The 16398-nt window shown below is 32.8% G+C and overlaps 1 protein-coding gene across 1 annotated transcript; it reads left to right on the top strand.

Moving 5' to 3' along the window:
- On the top strand, positions 2652–11116 carry LOC109710007. The gene is made up of 2 exons (XM_020232424.1): positions 2652–2901; positions 7646–11116. Exon 2 carries the CDS (start codon positions 7677–7679, stop codon positions 10773–10775), a length of 3099 nt encoding a protein of 1032 aa, XP_020088013.1. The 5' UTR covers positions 2652–2901; positions 7646–7676; the 3' UTR covers positions 10776–11116.

Below are 16398 nucleotides of genomic sequence, written 5' to 3' on the forward strand. Positions count from 1 at the left end.
CTATTTTTTTAATCCAAACGGACGAAAAATTGAGAAAGAATTTTTTATATTAATATTAAAATTAGCCGGATTCAGAAAATTAAGACGCACAAAAATATTTTCTATGCCATATATAAGATAGAGGTTAAAAAATTTATATTAATCTCTCGGTAGCGCAGGGACGGAGCTATAGTCAGGCTCACAGTAGCCATGGCCCTCCTTATCTTTTAAAAATTATATATAAGTCCTTTATAGTAAAAATTAAAAAATTATAAATTTTAGTTTTAGACGGGGCCAAATTATTTTTTTTTTTAAATAAAACTTGTGCCCCAATCTTTTTCCGAACTCCTCGACCCTTTTCCTTCAGCTCTTATAGTCTTGTTTCTGCTTGAGCATATTGTCGCTGCTGTCGCTAGTAATAGATGATCAGTGAATCTGACAAACTCTTATTTTTGTCATCCGAGGTTGAATTTTTTTCTACAAAACCTAAATCTTGGCACCTCCCCGACCTTTAATTCCTAGCTTCGTCCCTGCGGTAGTGCATAAAGTAATTAAGTTTTGAATTCAAAATTTTGAATTCAAAATTCTTGTAATCAAAATGAAAATATCAAATCGTAGAGACACTTCATATATCGTTTTAAAATAACAAATTTAAAATTGAAAATAAAAATTTTGCTTTACTGCTTAATAATTTGGGGGAGGAAATTTGGGCTAGCAATCAACATAGTCTTATCCAACCTTCCTTAATTAAATTATTTCTGAAGATAATTAGCTTTTAAATTTGTTATAAATTTTTATACAATTAATTAGTTTTCCTAAAATCAATTTATTATTTTTTTAAAAAATAAAATTTTAAAAATTTCTGTGCGCAACGCACGAGTTAGAGACTAGTTTATTTTGAAATTAATTGATCCAATATTGCAAATCAAAGAATCCCAAACTCTACTTCTTTAATATGCTTTAAAATGCGTTCTTTTCTAAAGTGGCAAGTAAAGAATGATACTTATGTAGATAGACCTTCAACTTTCGCCCACCAGCATGCTAAATTGTTAACATGTGACAATCTTATTTAAGGCAGTAATATTATTTGCATAAAAGGTTGAAACTAAAAAATAAATTTGGTATGCAATCAGTAAATCTATTTGTAGCTGCAAATATCTTTAATTTAATTTGTTGGAGTGGTGAACTTCTACAATGGGATGCATGCTTGTTGCTTCAATGGAATGCACAATTTTGAGGTAAAAGTGAGCATTACTAGTATTGTAGCTTATGTAATTGTAATGAAAAAGAGTTAAAAATAGGAAGAATTAGTGCACCTTGCGCATGTGCATTGGTACAGGAAGATTCCTTAGTAGAGGTATATACATGTACTAATTAATCAACTTAAGGATAAAGAAGCAAAGAATTTCGAGCCGTACACCTTTAATTAATTTGCTTTAGAATTGATTCCCTCTTAAAGTGGCAAGTAAAGGATCAAAGTTTCGTAGCTTAAATTTCTGATTTCACGGAGAGGCAAACCAAATGATTGACTCCTGGGGTCTGTTTGTTTCACCAAAAGTAGAGAGAAATGAATTTATTTTTACCATAAATATTCACTTCTATTGTTTGGTTTTTCATAACTCCACCTTCAGTGAAACATAATTTTTTTTCAAAATACCGTAATTAACTTGACCTATTTTGGGGCAAAATCAATTACGAAAAACAAAAGTGAGAAAAAAAATAATAAAACATTAACGAAGGGAAACTTTAGCTTTTATGTTATTAACTTTCTACCAAACACACAACAGAACTCGAAAAAAAAATAATTATAAGAATAAATTGTATGTAATTAGTATGTCTATCTATATATAAACCAAGAGCTTTCAACCCACTATCTTTATTTTTCTTTACAATGGATTCTTTCCAAAATTAGCAAGTAAAAAATTATGCTTTTGTTGCCAAAACTTCTAGTCGATTCGACAATCGGAATTATTAACATGTAGCAATCTCATTCAAGACAATTATAAATTTGTTTATGTTTAAAAAAGTTTAAGCTACAGGGAAAAGAGTTATATAAACATATAAAAGAAATTTGGGCTAGCAATCAACCTATCTATCTATAGCTACATCTAATATATAATTTTGTTCAACCTTAATTATCTCTGAAAATAATTAGGTTTTAAACTTATTTAAATTTTTATAAGACAAATAAGTTTTCTCAAACTTAATTTACTATTTTTTTAAAAAATAAAATTTTAAAAATATCCATGTGCAATGCATAGGTTAAAAACCAATTTATTTTGAAATTAATTAGTCAAATATTATATAAATTAAAGAATCTCTAATTCTACATCTTTAGTTTGCTTTAAAATAGATTCTTCTCTAAAGTGGCAAGTAAAGAATGATACTTCTGTAGGCAAATTAAGCCTCTACTTCCATCCGCTAGCATGCGAAACTTGCTAATATATAACAGTGTTATTTGAGGCAATGATATAATTTGTCTAAAGAGTTAAAAACAGGAAATAAATTTAATTGGTATGGAATTACTAAATCTATCTCTAGATGCATCTCTAGTTTGCTTGCTCTAGAATTTGTTCCTTCCCAACATAACAAGTAAAGAATCAGATTTATTATATTTTTCATATAAATACAATCCATTCTAACTGTTCCTTTAACAAGTTGGAAGTCTTTAGAACTCTCTTATATGGCAAGAAAGATCTATACTATGGATTTGCCGTCACCGGACTGAGTGAATGAGCGCATGAAGGAATGCTTTCAAAAGCGGTAAAAAGATACCATATTTGATACTCACCTAGATGGACAACCAGCCATTTGAATTCGTCTGGTGTTCTTCCTCCTTAACGCACAAATAGGCATTTGGTCATTCGGGTTCTATCTGGTGCTCTTTTTTCTAAACGCACAAATAGACATTTAGTCATTCGGGTACGTACATATTTAATTTCTTACATTATTTTTATTACTTATTTTTTTATTTCTGATTCGTTATTTTTTTTCATTTTGTCATTGGTTATTGTAATTGAGGTTTAAGGATCCTTTTTATTCAATAGTGATTAAGCCCCTTAAATAACACAAAAAAAACCCCTAATTATACAAGGTAACTATTCAAATATTAAATCAAGCTTAGAAGGATGGAAATAACATTCTAATATGATATGTAATTAAGAAAATTTGTTATGACTATATGCATGCCTGAACACATATTATATATAATACTAGTTTAGAAACCCGCACGATGCGGCGGATAGAAATTATAATAAAAATTTACAAATTAAATACAATAAATAAAAAAATGATTGGTTAGTAATATAAAAAATATAATAAAAGAAATTAGAATGAGAATATAATTCAGTGGAGAACAAAAAAAGAAAACGAAAAGAAAGAACTATAGGAGAATAAAAATTGTTGTATAGATAGAAATTAAAAAAAATAATTTAATGCAAGAATAAAAGAGAAAGAAAAAAAATCTAGAGCTGATTTCATTAAGATTGATTTCGTTATACGATGAATTATAATGGGCTTCGGTTTTCTTTTTTCTGCATGAAAACCAATTTTTTTTTAAAAAAAAACAGCAATTAGTAAAAAATAATATTTTTTAAATTCATTGAAATATAAAATCCCATATGAAAAAAGCCTTCAAATTTATAGCTCTTTAATTCATCGTCACATGCTTTTTCTCTACACTAAATCAAATGAAAATTATAAAAATAAGTATTTAAAAATTATTAATATTAATTTGAAACTGTAAATGCTATTTTAATACTCAAAGATAATGCATCGAACAGCTGACGTGCGTGGTAAACAATCCCGATATCGCAATATCCAAACAAATGATAGCTTTACAGATTTCTTCCTAAATCCAAAAAAATGAATCTCATATTAGAAGGATTTGATTAAAAAGAAAAAAAAAATCATAGGAAGATAAAGAGAGGATTTTAAAATGTTGATGATAAAGGAGTCGAATTGGACGTCAAAGACGACAAAGGAGGGGGTTTGAGAAGAGGTTGGGAAGCAAGCGCTGCAATCACAACCCACAGAGAGGAGGCCGTTGCGAGGGGCAACGTAAAGGATCATAGCGAAGCTTCTTGGCATAGCAGCGAATACTCTAGCAACCTATACCACGTCCACCAAAAATTACACTATCACCAACTCCTCCGTTAATAGGGAGAGAGAGAGAGAGGATGAAGAAGAAGAAGAAAACGAAAAGTCTAATGTAGAAATCTACACTATAATGCTATGAAGCTTTTGAAAAAGTATAATGTTATGTAGAAATCTATACTTTCAAATTCAGAGTGTACGTTTTGAAAAAGTATAAAGATTTTAAAAAAGTATGAAAGGTTGGGATATGATAGGGTGTATGTTTTGAAAGTATAAAGGGCAGAGAGATGAGAGGGTGTACATTTTGAAAAGTATAAAGGGTGAAGAGATGAAAGAGTGTACGTTTTAAAAAAGTATGAAGGGTGGGGAGATAAGAGAGTATACGTTTTGAAAAAATATGAAAGAATGTGAAGAGGTGTACGTTTTGGAAAAATATGAGAGTATGTGAAGAGATGAGGAAAGTGTATGGTGAGGGAATAGAAAGGATGAGCTCATAACCCAAACAACTCAAGTGAAGGAAATATCGCCACTTGCACATTTTATTGGGAATTAATATAATAGTATAGAAGTATAGATATAAAGTTGAGCTAGAATACTATCGATAGCAAACGGGCTCTGTTGTCATCCATTTGTTTTAGATGATATAGCCTCCAAATCGACGATCGGCACCGTTGAACATGATCTATACCACTTGAAGTGTTTAGAAATCAAATTTCAAATCTTTTCGACATCATTTGCCTAATGATCAAAGGGTTTCAAAAATTGTAATTTTAATGGTCGATATGAGGCGTTTTCTCGTTTAACAGCGTAAAGATATCCAAATTAATTGAATTTTTTTAGAAAATTTTTTAAACTATTTAAAACAAAATCTATACTCTTGATCTTGATTACAAGACTCCTATCATCATTTTTTAAAGAATATTCATTTTCAGCCGTTCATTTTTGTGCCCACTCGATGGATAAGAGAACAATATCGAAAATGTATGAAATTTGATTTCTAAATACTTCAAGTAGTATAGATCATGTTCAACGGTGCCGATCGTCGATTTGAAAGCTCCATTATTGAAAATAAATGGGTGGCAATAAAGCCTGTTTGCTATCGATAGTATTCTAGCTCAACTCATAATATATATATATATATAGGATTTGAAATGGAGTCAATATTTTTTTGCCTTATTTTAGTTTTCCATCTTATTTTTTAATTGCCCAATAGTAATAGCCCTTTAACTGTTCAATCAAACTCACTACTCTTAAAACCCAAATGAAGCCATGGTATATGGTTTATGAATCAAATAGAGTGTTTTTAATTTTAACAAAGTTTATTTTGTTCAACTATTTGATGCTTTCGCAACAGATTTTTAAATCTATAAACTTTCATGTATAAATTATTCTTAAATAAAGTTATTAATTAGTTACACAAGCGTTTTGATCATATGTATTGCATATATTTTTATAAAAATTTAAAATATAACTAAATTTATTTTTTGTATTGTAACATGAAAAAAAAAAAACGATAAAAAATTAAAGTTTCGTTAAACCTATTCTTCACTTGTCATACTTAATTATCAAAATTGAAAGAGAAAAAAAAAATTATTCATATTTTGAAGTCTTACAGGATTATGTGCATGATATCAAATCAAAATTATGCATAACATTATTAAGTTCATATTAGAAGAGGGGCCTATTGAATAATTTAATAAAGTTAGGGGATGAAATTGTCAAAATATAAAATTTAGGCGCCTATTTACCAAAGAGCTAAAGTTCATGGGGTCTTTGTACATTTTACCCATAATATTTCTCCAGCAAAAATGTTTCTAAAGTTCATAGGGTCACTGTACATTTTACCCATGATATTTCTCTAGTAAAAATGTTTGGAGAGACACCAACTATAGGCAATTCTCAAATGGACCCCTCGCCTTTTATTTTTTGATTGAGACTTTTCTGATAAACATTTTGATTTGAGTTTTTATACTTAGTTAATTTAAAAATATTATTAATTTAATTTGATAACTCTATCAATTATCAACAGCTAATTGATCTAATTATATTTGCTAAATAGTGATAGAAACTATTGAAGTCATCAAGCAATTTGATAAAACTAATCTTTCTTTTTTTTCCCCCTACAGTTACTTAGTTCCAAAGAAAATCAAAATTAGTTTCAAAAAGTGTAAATCCCAAAATAAAAATAAAAATAAAAATAATTAATAACAAAGAAATAGTCTTCGATCACTGTCATCATAGTTACTAGTGAAATACCCGCGCGATGCTGCGGATATAAAAATATTTTTATAATAAATTTTATTTTTTTATATTTTTATATAGTTTTATAAGTCTAATTATTAATTAAATAAAAATTATATAAAAATAATTTAATAGTTAAATTTATTTAAATAAAAGTCATTAAAATTGGTATATGCGCAAAACATATATATATATATTAATTAAAATAATTTGTTAAAGAAGATGTTAAAATAAAAGGAAGATAAATAACTAAAAAATTTTTAATAAAACTATCTAAATAGAGTTTAATAAAATTAATTATATATATATATACACATATACACTATATTTCAAAAATTTTAGTCTTGAAATTTAAATTCTGTATTTTTTATACAACGATATTTTACGTAATTTAAATTGCATCTATCAAGTTAGATTTTATTACACGATTTATTACTCGTATTATTAATAAAATTAATTAATTAATTTCATAGAATTTAGAGATTTAAAATTTTAAATTTTGAAGTTTAAAATTTGAAAATAAATATTATAAGTTAAAATTGGAATTTAGAATTTAAAATATAAAATATAAAATTTGAAATTTAAAACTTTAAAATTTGAAAATATCAAAATTTTAAATTTGATATCAAAATTTAAAATTTTATATTATATATATATATATATAATATTATATTATTTTTATTATATATATAGAGGGAGTGAGAGAGTAAAGGAGGGTTTGGGAGGAGGGGGGACACGTGTCACCTTTTGGTCCCTGAAGTTTAAAATTTGAAAATAAATATTATAAGTTAAAACTAAAATTTAGAATTTAAAATATAAAATATAAAATTTGAAAATATCAAAATTTTAAAGTTGATATCAAAATTTAAAATTTTATATTATATATATATATATATATAATATTATATTATTTTTATTATATATGTAGAGGGAGAGAGAGAGTAAAGGAGGGTTTGGGGGAGGGGGGACACGTGTCACCTTTTGGTCCTCCAAACTCTCCTTTAATGTAGTAAGAAAAAATAGAATAGAAATAGGTAATACATAACATATATATTGCAACATCCAATCAAATATTAATATTAATAATTAATTAGTTGGAGATATATGTGTTATGTATTAATTATAACTGTTTGAATAAACCATGCATAAATGGGTTTGTAGCTGTCTAATTATTAATGCTGTGTATATATATTCATATATATTCTATGATCTACCACCGGTTTTGTCCATTTCCATGTGGAACTTATATGTAGGGAGATTTAATTATGAAAAGGAAATGAAGTACCTACCAATTAACTAACTCGGTGAATATATATTATTCTCTCCTCAGAGATGGATTGATTAAAACCTAGCTATATATTATGGGTGTGGCCAGCTCGTCATCCTACTACGAACAATTAAAGGATTATGTGCTTAGAAGGTTGTTCGACGAGTCCATACAGAAGATCTACGTGGAGGCATGGAACGGAGTCGGGGCAACCGCTTTACTCCGAGAGGTGGCGGAAGCGGTCGAGACGTCGGAGAAGCGCGAGTTTGAGACGGTGATCAAGGTGGTGCAGCCGGCACTGTTCAGGAACCCCAGGGAGATCCAGAGGGCGGTGGCGAAGCAGCTGAATCTACCTCCTTCGGTGACGGCCCCGTTGGACGCGGAAGACGAAGACGACGACTTCAAGGGGAAGGAGTTCAGCTCAAGATACCTGCTCTGGCAGGTCGCAGACGAGATCTACCAAGCTGTGAGGGATCGTAGTGTGCTGCTCGTCCTTTGCAATAATCTTGCGGACGCCGAGTTAAGCCAGCCTAAACAATGGCCTGTTTCTATCATGAGGAGGGGGAGCCGCAATGCGGTCTTGTGGACCTCCGGGATGAATATTAGCGGGGAAGCTGCGCCAGCAAACGCGGATTTGATCTTAAGGATTGAGCCACCAGACGAAGAAGCTGCAGTTTATCTTGTGTACAAGGAGGCCGTCGAGATTGCCCGTTACATCGACGAGAGCAGCGGCGGGAGCTTGCAAACCACCCCGCTAATAGTCCTCTGGTGCTTTTGGTATTGCATGCTGTTGTTGCGTAGAGCAGCATTAAACCGATCAGCACTACTACCCGATGATTGGCCGTGGGAAGCTGCTGTCAAATATTTTGTGTGCGACGGACTTTTACAAGGGGATGCGGCGTGGGAGATTGGGAAAGCACTCGCTCCGGTAATCGGACCCATAGCAAAATATCAACTGCGATATTGGCAGGAAGCCTTTTCCACATGGACGCCGAGTGCGTCTGAGTTGTTGCCCCCCAAGACTTTATTGATCGACTCTATCACACATGGAGATTGGATAAAGTTGTCATCATCATCATCGGAGGAGGAGAGTTATCGTTGGATCTCAATATGCTCCCCTCAAAATAATAATCCAGAGCCATGGGATTTCCTCTCCAAATTATATGGTAGTTCAGTCGTGTCTGACGTTTCATCATTTTTTGGGCATTTTGAGAAAACACTCAAAGCTCTACCAGACGGCTTCTTCGACCATTTCAGCAACGTTCGAGTGCTGGACCTTCTCGGCTGCGTAGTAAGTCCTATAGGACATTCCTCCTTCCTTCGTCTTTGCAACCTGAGAATGCTTAGGCTGGAGCAGTGCAAAGTAAATCCTCTTGATCATCCTAATTCTCATTCGTCAGCACCGGAGGGACGACGAGAACCAATACTTTTTGATAACTTATGGGTCTTGAATTTATACAACTCAAATGCCGATACGTTTCTTCTAGCAGGGAAAGCCTTTGAGCTCATGCCTAATCTCTTGGAGCTCGATCTCAAAGAAGAAACTTCTCTCCTACACCTGATAGCTCTGAATGAACTTCGGGAGCGCATGCACAAATTGGAAGTTTTGAAACTATCAGGGAACGTCAGTACTAACTTTTTGCCGAGGAGCCTATCAATGGCAATCAGCCTCAAAGAGCTTATTCTCAACAATTGTAAGGGGTTAGAATATCTAAACCTCAGTCTCCCTGCAACAATTGAAACAATCAGCCTCCAAAGGTGCGCATCGCTAAAAGAGGTGGAACTACTCGACCCTGCAGCAGCTCCTTTGCCCAACCTCACAACCTTCCGCCTCAGCGGCTCTAAGCTGATCGCCGAGCTCTCCCTACAAGGATGCCGTAAGTTGGAGAACATAGACCTACAGGAATTGATGGGGCTCGAGGTGCTCGATCTTTCATGCACTGCTATAAAAGTGGTGGATATCAGCAAACTCCCACAACTGAAGCAATTATTTCTCCTGGGATGCGAGCAACTCCGTAGAGTAGTCTGTCTTCATGAAACACAAAAGCTAGATGTGCTGTACTTGGATAACTATAGTAGCGGCAGTGCTTGCAACGTCGATCGGTGCCTTGATTCCTTTCGAAATCAAAGCTTACTTAATTTTACTGATGGAATTAGTGATGCTAATCAAAGATCATTCCAAGCTCATGTGGTCGTGAGGGATGTTAGGCTCTTCCGGTCACTTGGTTATGCCTTTCCTAATTTAAGGATATCAAAAGCCCGCAGCCATATCCATGTCAAGAGTTCTTCAACTATTAAGAAAGGCATTAATGTTGACACTGTCACCAGATTGAACACAAGTATAACATCAGCATTATATTATGTACAAGTTTTAGACAGAATGATAGATCATCGCCGTCGACATCACCCACCGCCACCTGTAATGCCCCTAAATAATCACATAGAGTTTGATGGAGGTCACGATTATCGAATAGTTAGCGAAAATGAATTTAGACGTGTAATGGAATTTGCTCACTCTTTATTTGTTCACGGCAACACGTCTAATCTTACCATGGACATTGAATTCGGAGATCTCAAATATTTCCGCATTGAGAGGTGCCCTAATATGAAGTTTATCTTCCCTTGTTGGAAGGCGTATGATTATTTGGTGGAATTGGAGAGCATATGGCTCAGCGAACTTCCAAGGCTCATTGCTTTATTTAAAGGAGCGAAGATCAAGCAATTGAAGCATATTTACTTAGAGTTTTGTGCTAGGCTAGAATATGTATTTCCCTCATTGTCAGAGCTGCACAACTTAGAAAGAATCAATATCCATTATTGCGGCAATCTAACGGCCATTTTTATTGATGATGATGATAATAAAGATAAAAGAAGAGCTGCTCCAATAAAGCTACTTCCGAAACTGAGGTCCATCCATCTGCAGGAGCTTCCGAAGCTACAACACATATACGAGCTAAACATTTGTGCTCCATCGCTGGAAGAGATCAAGGTTATGGGGTGTTTCAAGCTGAAAAAACTTCCTCTTTTCGGCCGGTCGGACGCTCGTTCAATGAGAGCTGTGAAGATTAGCTGCGAGAAGGATTGGTGGGATAAGCTACAATGGGATGGGTTAGAATCCAACCACCACTCTTCTCTCTTCAACCCAAAACACTGTCCTTACTATAAGAAGCCTATGAAAGCTACATATTTATGAAGCATAGCTCTTCTCCAATGTCCATATGCAAGGTGAACCATCTCTCTCTCTCTCTCTCTCTCTCTCTCTCTCTCTCTCTCTCTCTCTCTAAATATGAATTATGTATTTGTGTGTACGCACACGCGCGTGTGCTCGATTGCGTGACTATATGTATGTATGTTTCCCGAGTTCTTCATATGCTTTTGAGAGATAAGCTAGCCATAGTACAGCATGTCTTTTATTTCCTAATTATTATAGATGTGAGCTTGTCTACGTGTGTAAAAATATTCTACACATTTGATTCCTTGAGACTTGAGTAATGTAACTATGCAAATGTCCACTCGTGTGTTTGACTCTTTGATGACAACAAGGATAGTATGTATTAATTTTTCTCCTCTTATTTCATATTCTCAGGCAATATTTGGTTCAAAGAATAAAGAAAGAATAAGAAATTTATTCCTCTTATTCTTTCAAACGGTGTTAAGAATCGCTAAGAACTATTATTCTCCCCTTAACGGGTTATTCTAGAATAACCCGTTAAGAGGAGAATAGTAGTTCCATCTATCGGGTGGAACAGACTATTCTCTACCTTATTCCTCTATTAATTTAGTTACAAATAATTATAATAAATTATAATTAATTAATGCAATTAAATTTTTAATAATTAACTCCTACAATTTAGATTTACATTAAAATGAGTTTTTTTCCTTAAAGTGGCAAGTAAAGAATCATACTTTTTGTAGTCGCAGATTGCTGCTTTTGCTGTGTGGCAAACCAAATTATTGAGTTGTACTATCTTACTATCTCCTTGTTAGGTTTAAACTATTGTGGAAAGAAAAATAGAAAAGAAATTCAAGTACATATTTATCAATAGCTACATATACCATATTATCTTATTCGGTTTTATTTTAAAAAAAATTATCCCTTCAAGTAATTGGGTTGTAATTTTTTTCATTAATTTTTATACAATTTTTTCTTAAATGTATTTATTATTTTTTTAAGAAGTAAAATCTGAAAAATGCCCGTGCGCAACAAGTGTGTTATATAACGAGTGAGGCTACTATGCTATCGGAAGCACGGAGCCTTCCGTGCTTCCAGCTCGTTTTCGATGTTGCGACTTTCAAATCGTCGATCGGCTCCGTTAAACTTGATCTAGAGTATTTGAAGTACCTAGAAAATAAATTTTATGATTTTATGATATCATTTGCCTAGTGAACGAAGGGGCTCAAAATCAACGGCTGAAAATAAAAATCTTACAAAATGTAATAATATGACATTAAAATTTTAAATCAAAGATATTGATCTTGTTTTATATAGTATAAAGAATTTTCTATCAAAATTTCACGTGATTTGGATATTTCTACACCGTTAAACTTGCAAACGGCTCATTACGGTCATTGAAATTTGTTGATTTTGAGCCCATTCAATCACTAGGCAAATGATATCGAAAAATAATAAAATTTATTTTCTAGGTACTCCAAATACTCTAAATCAAGTTTAACAGAGCCGATCGACAATTCGAAAGTCGCAACATCGAAAACGAGCTGGAAGCACTGAAGGCTCCGTGCTTCCGATAGCATAGTACCCTCACTCGTTATATAACAACTATTTTATTTTGAAGTTAATTGACCTAAGAATATAGAAGCAAAGAATCTCCAACTCTACATCACTAATCTTTAATTTGCTTTCAAATGGGTTCATTAATTTCCAAAGTGGGAAGTAAATAATCATACTTTTTTAAATCTGAAGTTTGTTTTTTTGTTAAGTTGCTAGCTAAATCGTTGACACGTGAAAATTTTATTTAAGACAATTATATGCTTTATAATTAAAAAAAATTTAGGCTAATCAACCCTAGGATATTAAAGTAAAGAATCCATAACCCTACAAATTTAAGTTTCTTTAAAATTAGATCCTTTCCAGAGTGGCACTTGGCAACTGATGAGTAAAAAATCATACTTTTGTAACCGAAGCTTCTACTTTTGCCGAGTGGCAAGTTAAATTATTTACACGTGACAATCTAACTTAAGACAATTATGCGTTATTATAATTTAAAAATATTTAATTTATTGTGGAAAATGTTGAAAGTATGAAAGAAATTTGAATACACAATTAATATATCTATCTATAACTATATCTAATATTATAAAATGTTATCCAATCTTATTTAAAGAAGGACACTACAATAGAATTAGGTTATAGGGACACATATTTGGGATATTTTTGTGTACATGTCCAATTTGTATCAAAACTTAAAAAAATCTCCTCATGCTTAAATATAAAGTCCAATCCAACCAAAAATAAAATGTTACTCTACTCAACCCACCCCACCCAGCCCATTCGGCCCGATTACAAACAAAAAAGAAAAAGAAAAGAAAATTCGATTACCATTTTTCCTTCTCCCCTCACTCAATCGACTGAAATTCTAGACGAAGGTCTCTTCCTCTCATCCTCCTCCGCTACCGTAGCCAACGAGATAGAGTTTCGGCGGCTGCTAAATGCTTAAATAAATATTGGTAAATTAGCAGTACTTTTTTAGATTATAGCGACACTCTTTAACTACCACTATATACCTAGCGACCCCACATATAGCAACACTTTTTAAAAGTATCTGTAATTTAACCATCAATATTTTTTTTGACCTATACCGATATTTAAAAATATCGCTATAGACTATTTTTATTGTAGTGGGAGCAATGCTACCATACACTCTGTTAATAGATCTAAACATTACACTCATGGACCTCTCATGTCATGGCTCTTATTATTCATCTTGTCTTTTCATTTTTTTATTAAAATCCAAAAAAATTATCAACCCTTAGATTCAAGGGTATAGTATGTACACCTCTTAGGGTGTACAACTAGCATTTTTGTTAAAACAAGATTAGACAAAAATTTTAAAAAATCTTCTGTAAATACTTGCTCTTTTACTTTTCTCTGCTTACTTTACAGATCTAAATTTTGTCTTCTTAAAATTTCAGAAATACTGTCTAAGAGTTACAAAATTAATGAAGAGAGCAAAATTCCGTTGAAACAAATTTGTTACGTGATCAGTATACCTGTCTGTAACTACATCTACTCTATAATCTTATCCAATCATATTTTTTTTAAAAAAAACCTATTTTTGTAAATAATTAGGCCCTAATTCTTCATAAAATTTCATAAATAGATTGTTTTGTTAAACTAATTTATTATTTTTTTAAAAAAAATACTAGTGTGCAATGCACGGGTTAATTACATGCTTATTTTGAAATTAATCAACCCCCAAATATTGAAGCAAAGAAAATCCCAACACTGCACCTTAATTTTGTTTTAAAACATGTTCCTTTCCAAAATGACAAGGCAAAAATCATACTTTTGTAGCAGAATCATTTACTTTTGCCAAATAGCAATCCAAATTACTGACACATGACAATCTGAATTAAAACAAAAATATTATTCATTTGCAACATTCGGTTTAACAACTAGTTTAGTTTGAAATTAATCAACCCAAGATTATCGAAACAAAGAGTCAAGTCTCCAACCCTATATCTTTCTTGAGTAAACAGGGATATACCCCATTTGGGATTCAAAACAAAAACGAAGTAAACAAAACAGAACAAAACAACAACCTCATTTGCCGATCATGATCCCCTACTCATAAGAACGAGCTAAGCAAGCTAAGCAAAACTAACAAAACGTCAACCCCTTAGGCAGATCATGATCACCCACACAATGAACACAACAATACTACAGCTGCAAAAGGGATCTTGGAAAAGGACAGACTCATTGTTTGGAAAAAGACAGTGGTCTCAGCTCATGAACACCGAAGTCCATAGCTTCACCGTGTCGAGTATCCCCTTCCCCAGTTCGTCGCTTCGAGTTGCCCGATCATTGAAAATTCTCGTGTTTCTCTGCTTCCATAATTCCCAGCAGGCTGCAGCAAAGCACAAATCAAAGCGGGTTAATTGCCGCCCCCTCAAAGTCCTTCTAGAACAGTACCACCGAGTAGCTAAGTCGCCTGGAAGGTTAGACACCAGCAAGTGATGTGAGTTTGAAGCACCTCGATTGATCCGGGTCCACACAGATCTCGCATAGGCGCAGGAAAAGAACAAATGTTCAAGATTCTCAACATGGTTCCAACCCTATATCTTTAATTTGCTTTAAAATGGATTCCTTACCTGCAGAGTAAAGAATAATATATACTTTGTTGCTGAAGCTTCTGCTTCTACCAAGTGGCAGTCGAAATTGTTGACGTGTGGCAATCTGATTTAAGGCAATTATTTTTTTATAATTAAAAAGGTTTAAACTATCTCTAAAAATAGGATGAAAATTTGGGATAGCAATCAACATAGTCTTATCCAACCTTTCTTAATTAAATTATCTCTAAAAATAATTAGGTTTTAAATTTGTTATAACCGAAAATCAATTTATTATTTTTTTAAAAAAATAAAACTTTAACAATTTCTGTGTGCAAACGCACGAGTTAGAGACTAGTTTATTTTGAAATTAATTGATCCAAGACTACAAATCAAAGAATCTCAAACTCTATATCTTTAGTTTGCTTTAAAATGGGTTCTTTTCTAAAGTGTCGAGCAAAGAATGAAGCATGCCAAACTATCAGCATATGAGAGTCTTATTTAAGACAAATAGTTAATACATTTGGTATGCAACTAGTAAATCTATTAATTTGTAGCTGCATATATCTTTGATTTAATTAATTTGTTCGAGTGGTGAACTCCTACATACAATGGGATGCTTCTTTGTTGCTTCAATGGAATGCACAAATTGTTTAAAAATAGGAAGAATTAATGCACCTTGTGCATATGCATTGGTATAGCAAGATTCCTTGGAGCTATAATGTATTAATTAACTAATCAGCCCAAGGATATAGAAGCAAAGAATCTCGAGCCCTACATCTTTATCTTTAATTTGCTTTAAAATTAGGTCCTTCTTAAAGTGGCAAGTCAAGGATCAAAGTTTTGTAGCTCAAATTTCTGATTTCACCGAGCCAAACTATTGACACCACCTGTCACACCCGAATAATCTTACATCAGATAGTAATGAAAATATGATTAGATATATAATAAACTTAGACACTAATAATAATAATTAGACTTTAATATATATTTTGGGCCGGTGTTTGGGCTCAACGAGTTATTGTGGCTAGTGAGCTGGATCATTACATTTAGTATCAAAGCCGGTTCACCAGTCGAAAATGTTTGGCAAGCTTCGGCTGAGTTAAGATATGAAAGACATGGTGATCGGCTATGTCAGAGTATGGATGATAAGGTTAGCGAGACGAGTCTCACATCACTTGGTGATCTTGGGTTGTGTTTGTGATTGGACTGACGAGAACGTCAGGGTCTTAACGGAAGGAGTCTGTCACAACCCAGTAATCCCATATCAGATAGAAATGAGAATGTGGTTGGGTATATAAAAGACTTAGACACTAATAATAATAACCGGCTTAAACATTTTAGACTGGTGTTTGGGCCCAACGAGTTATTGTTGCTAGTGGACTGGGTCGTTACACCACCTGAATATATTTGTTTCACCGAAAAATGGAAAGAGGTGGATTCATTTTCACTATAAATATCCACTTATGTTGTTTGGTTCACCATAACTACACCTACAGTCAAAACTAAATTTTTCAAACTACTATAAT

The sequence above is a fragment of the Ananas comosus genome, linkage group 1, assembly GCF_001540865.1.
Source record: "Ananas comosus cultivar F153 linkage group 1, ASM154086v1, whole genome shotgun sequence".
NCBI classification, from domain to species: domain Eukaryota; kingdom Viridiplantae; phylum Streptophyta; class Magnoliopsida; order Poales; family Bromeliaceae; genus Ananas; species Ananas comosus.

Coding starts and splice junctions, on each gene's coding strand:
- LOC109710007 (XM_020232424.1), top strand. CDS start 7,677: ATGGGTGTGGCCAGCTCGTCATCCTACTACGAACAATTAAAGGATTAT.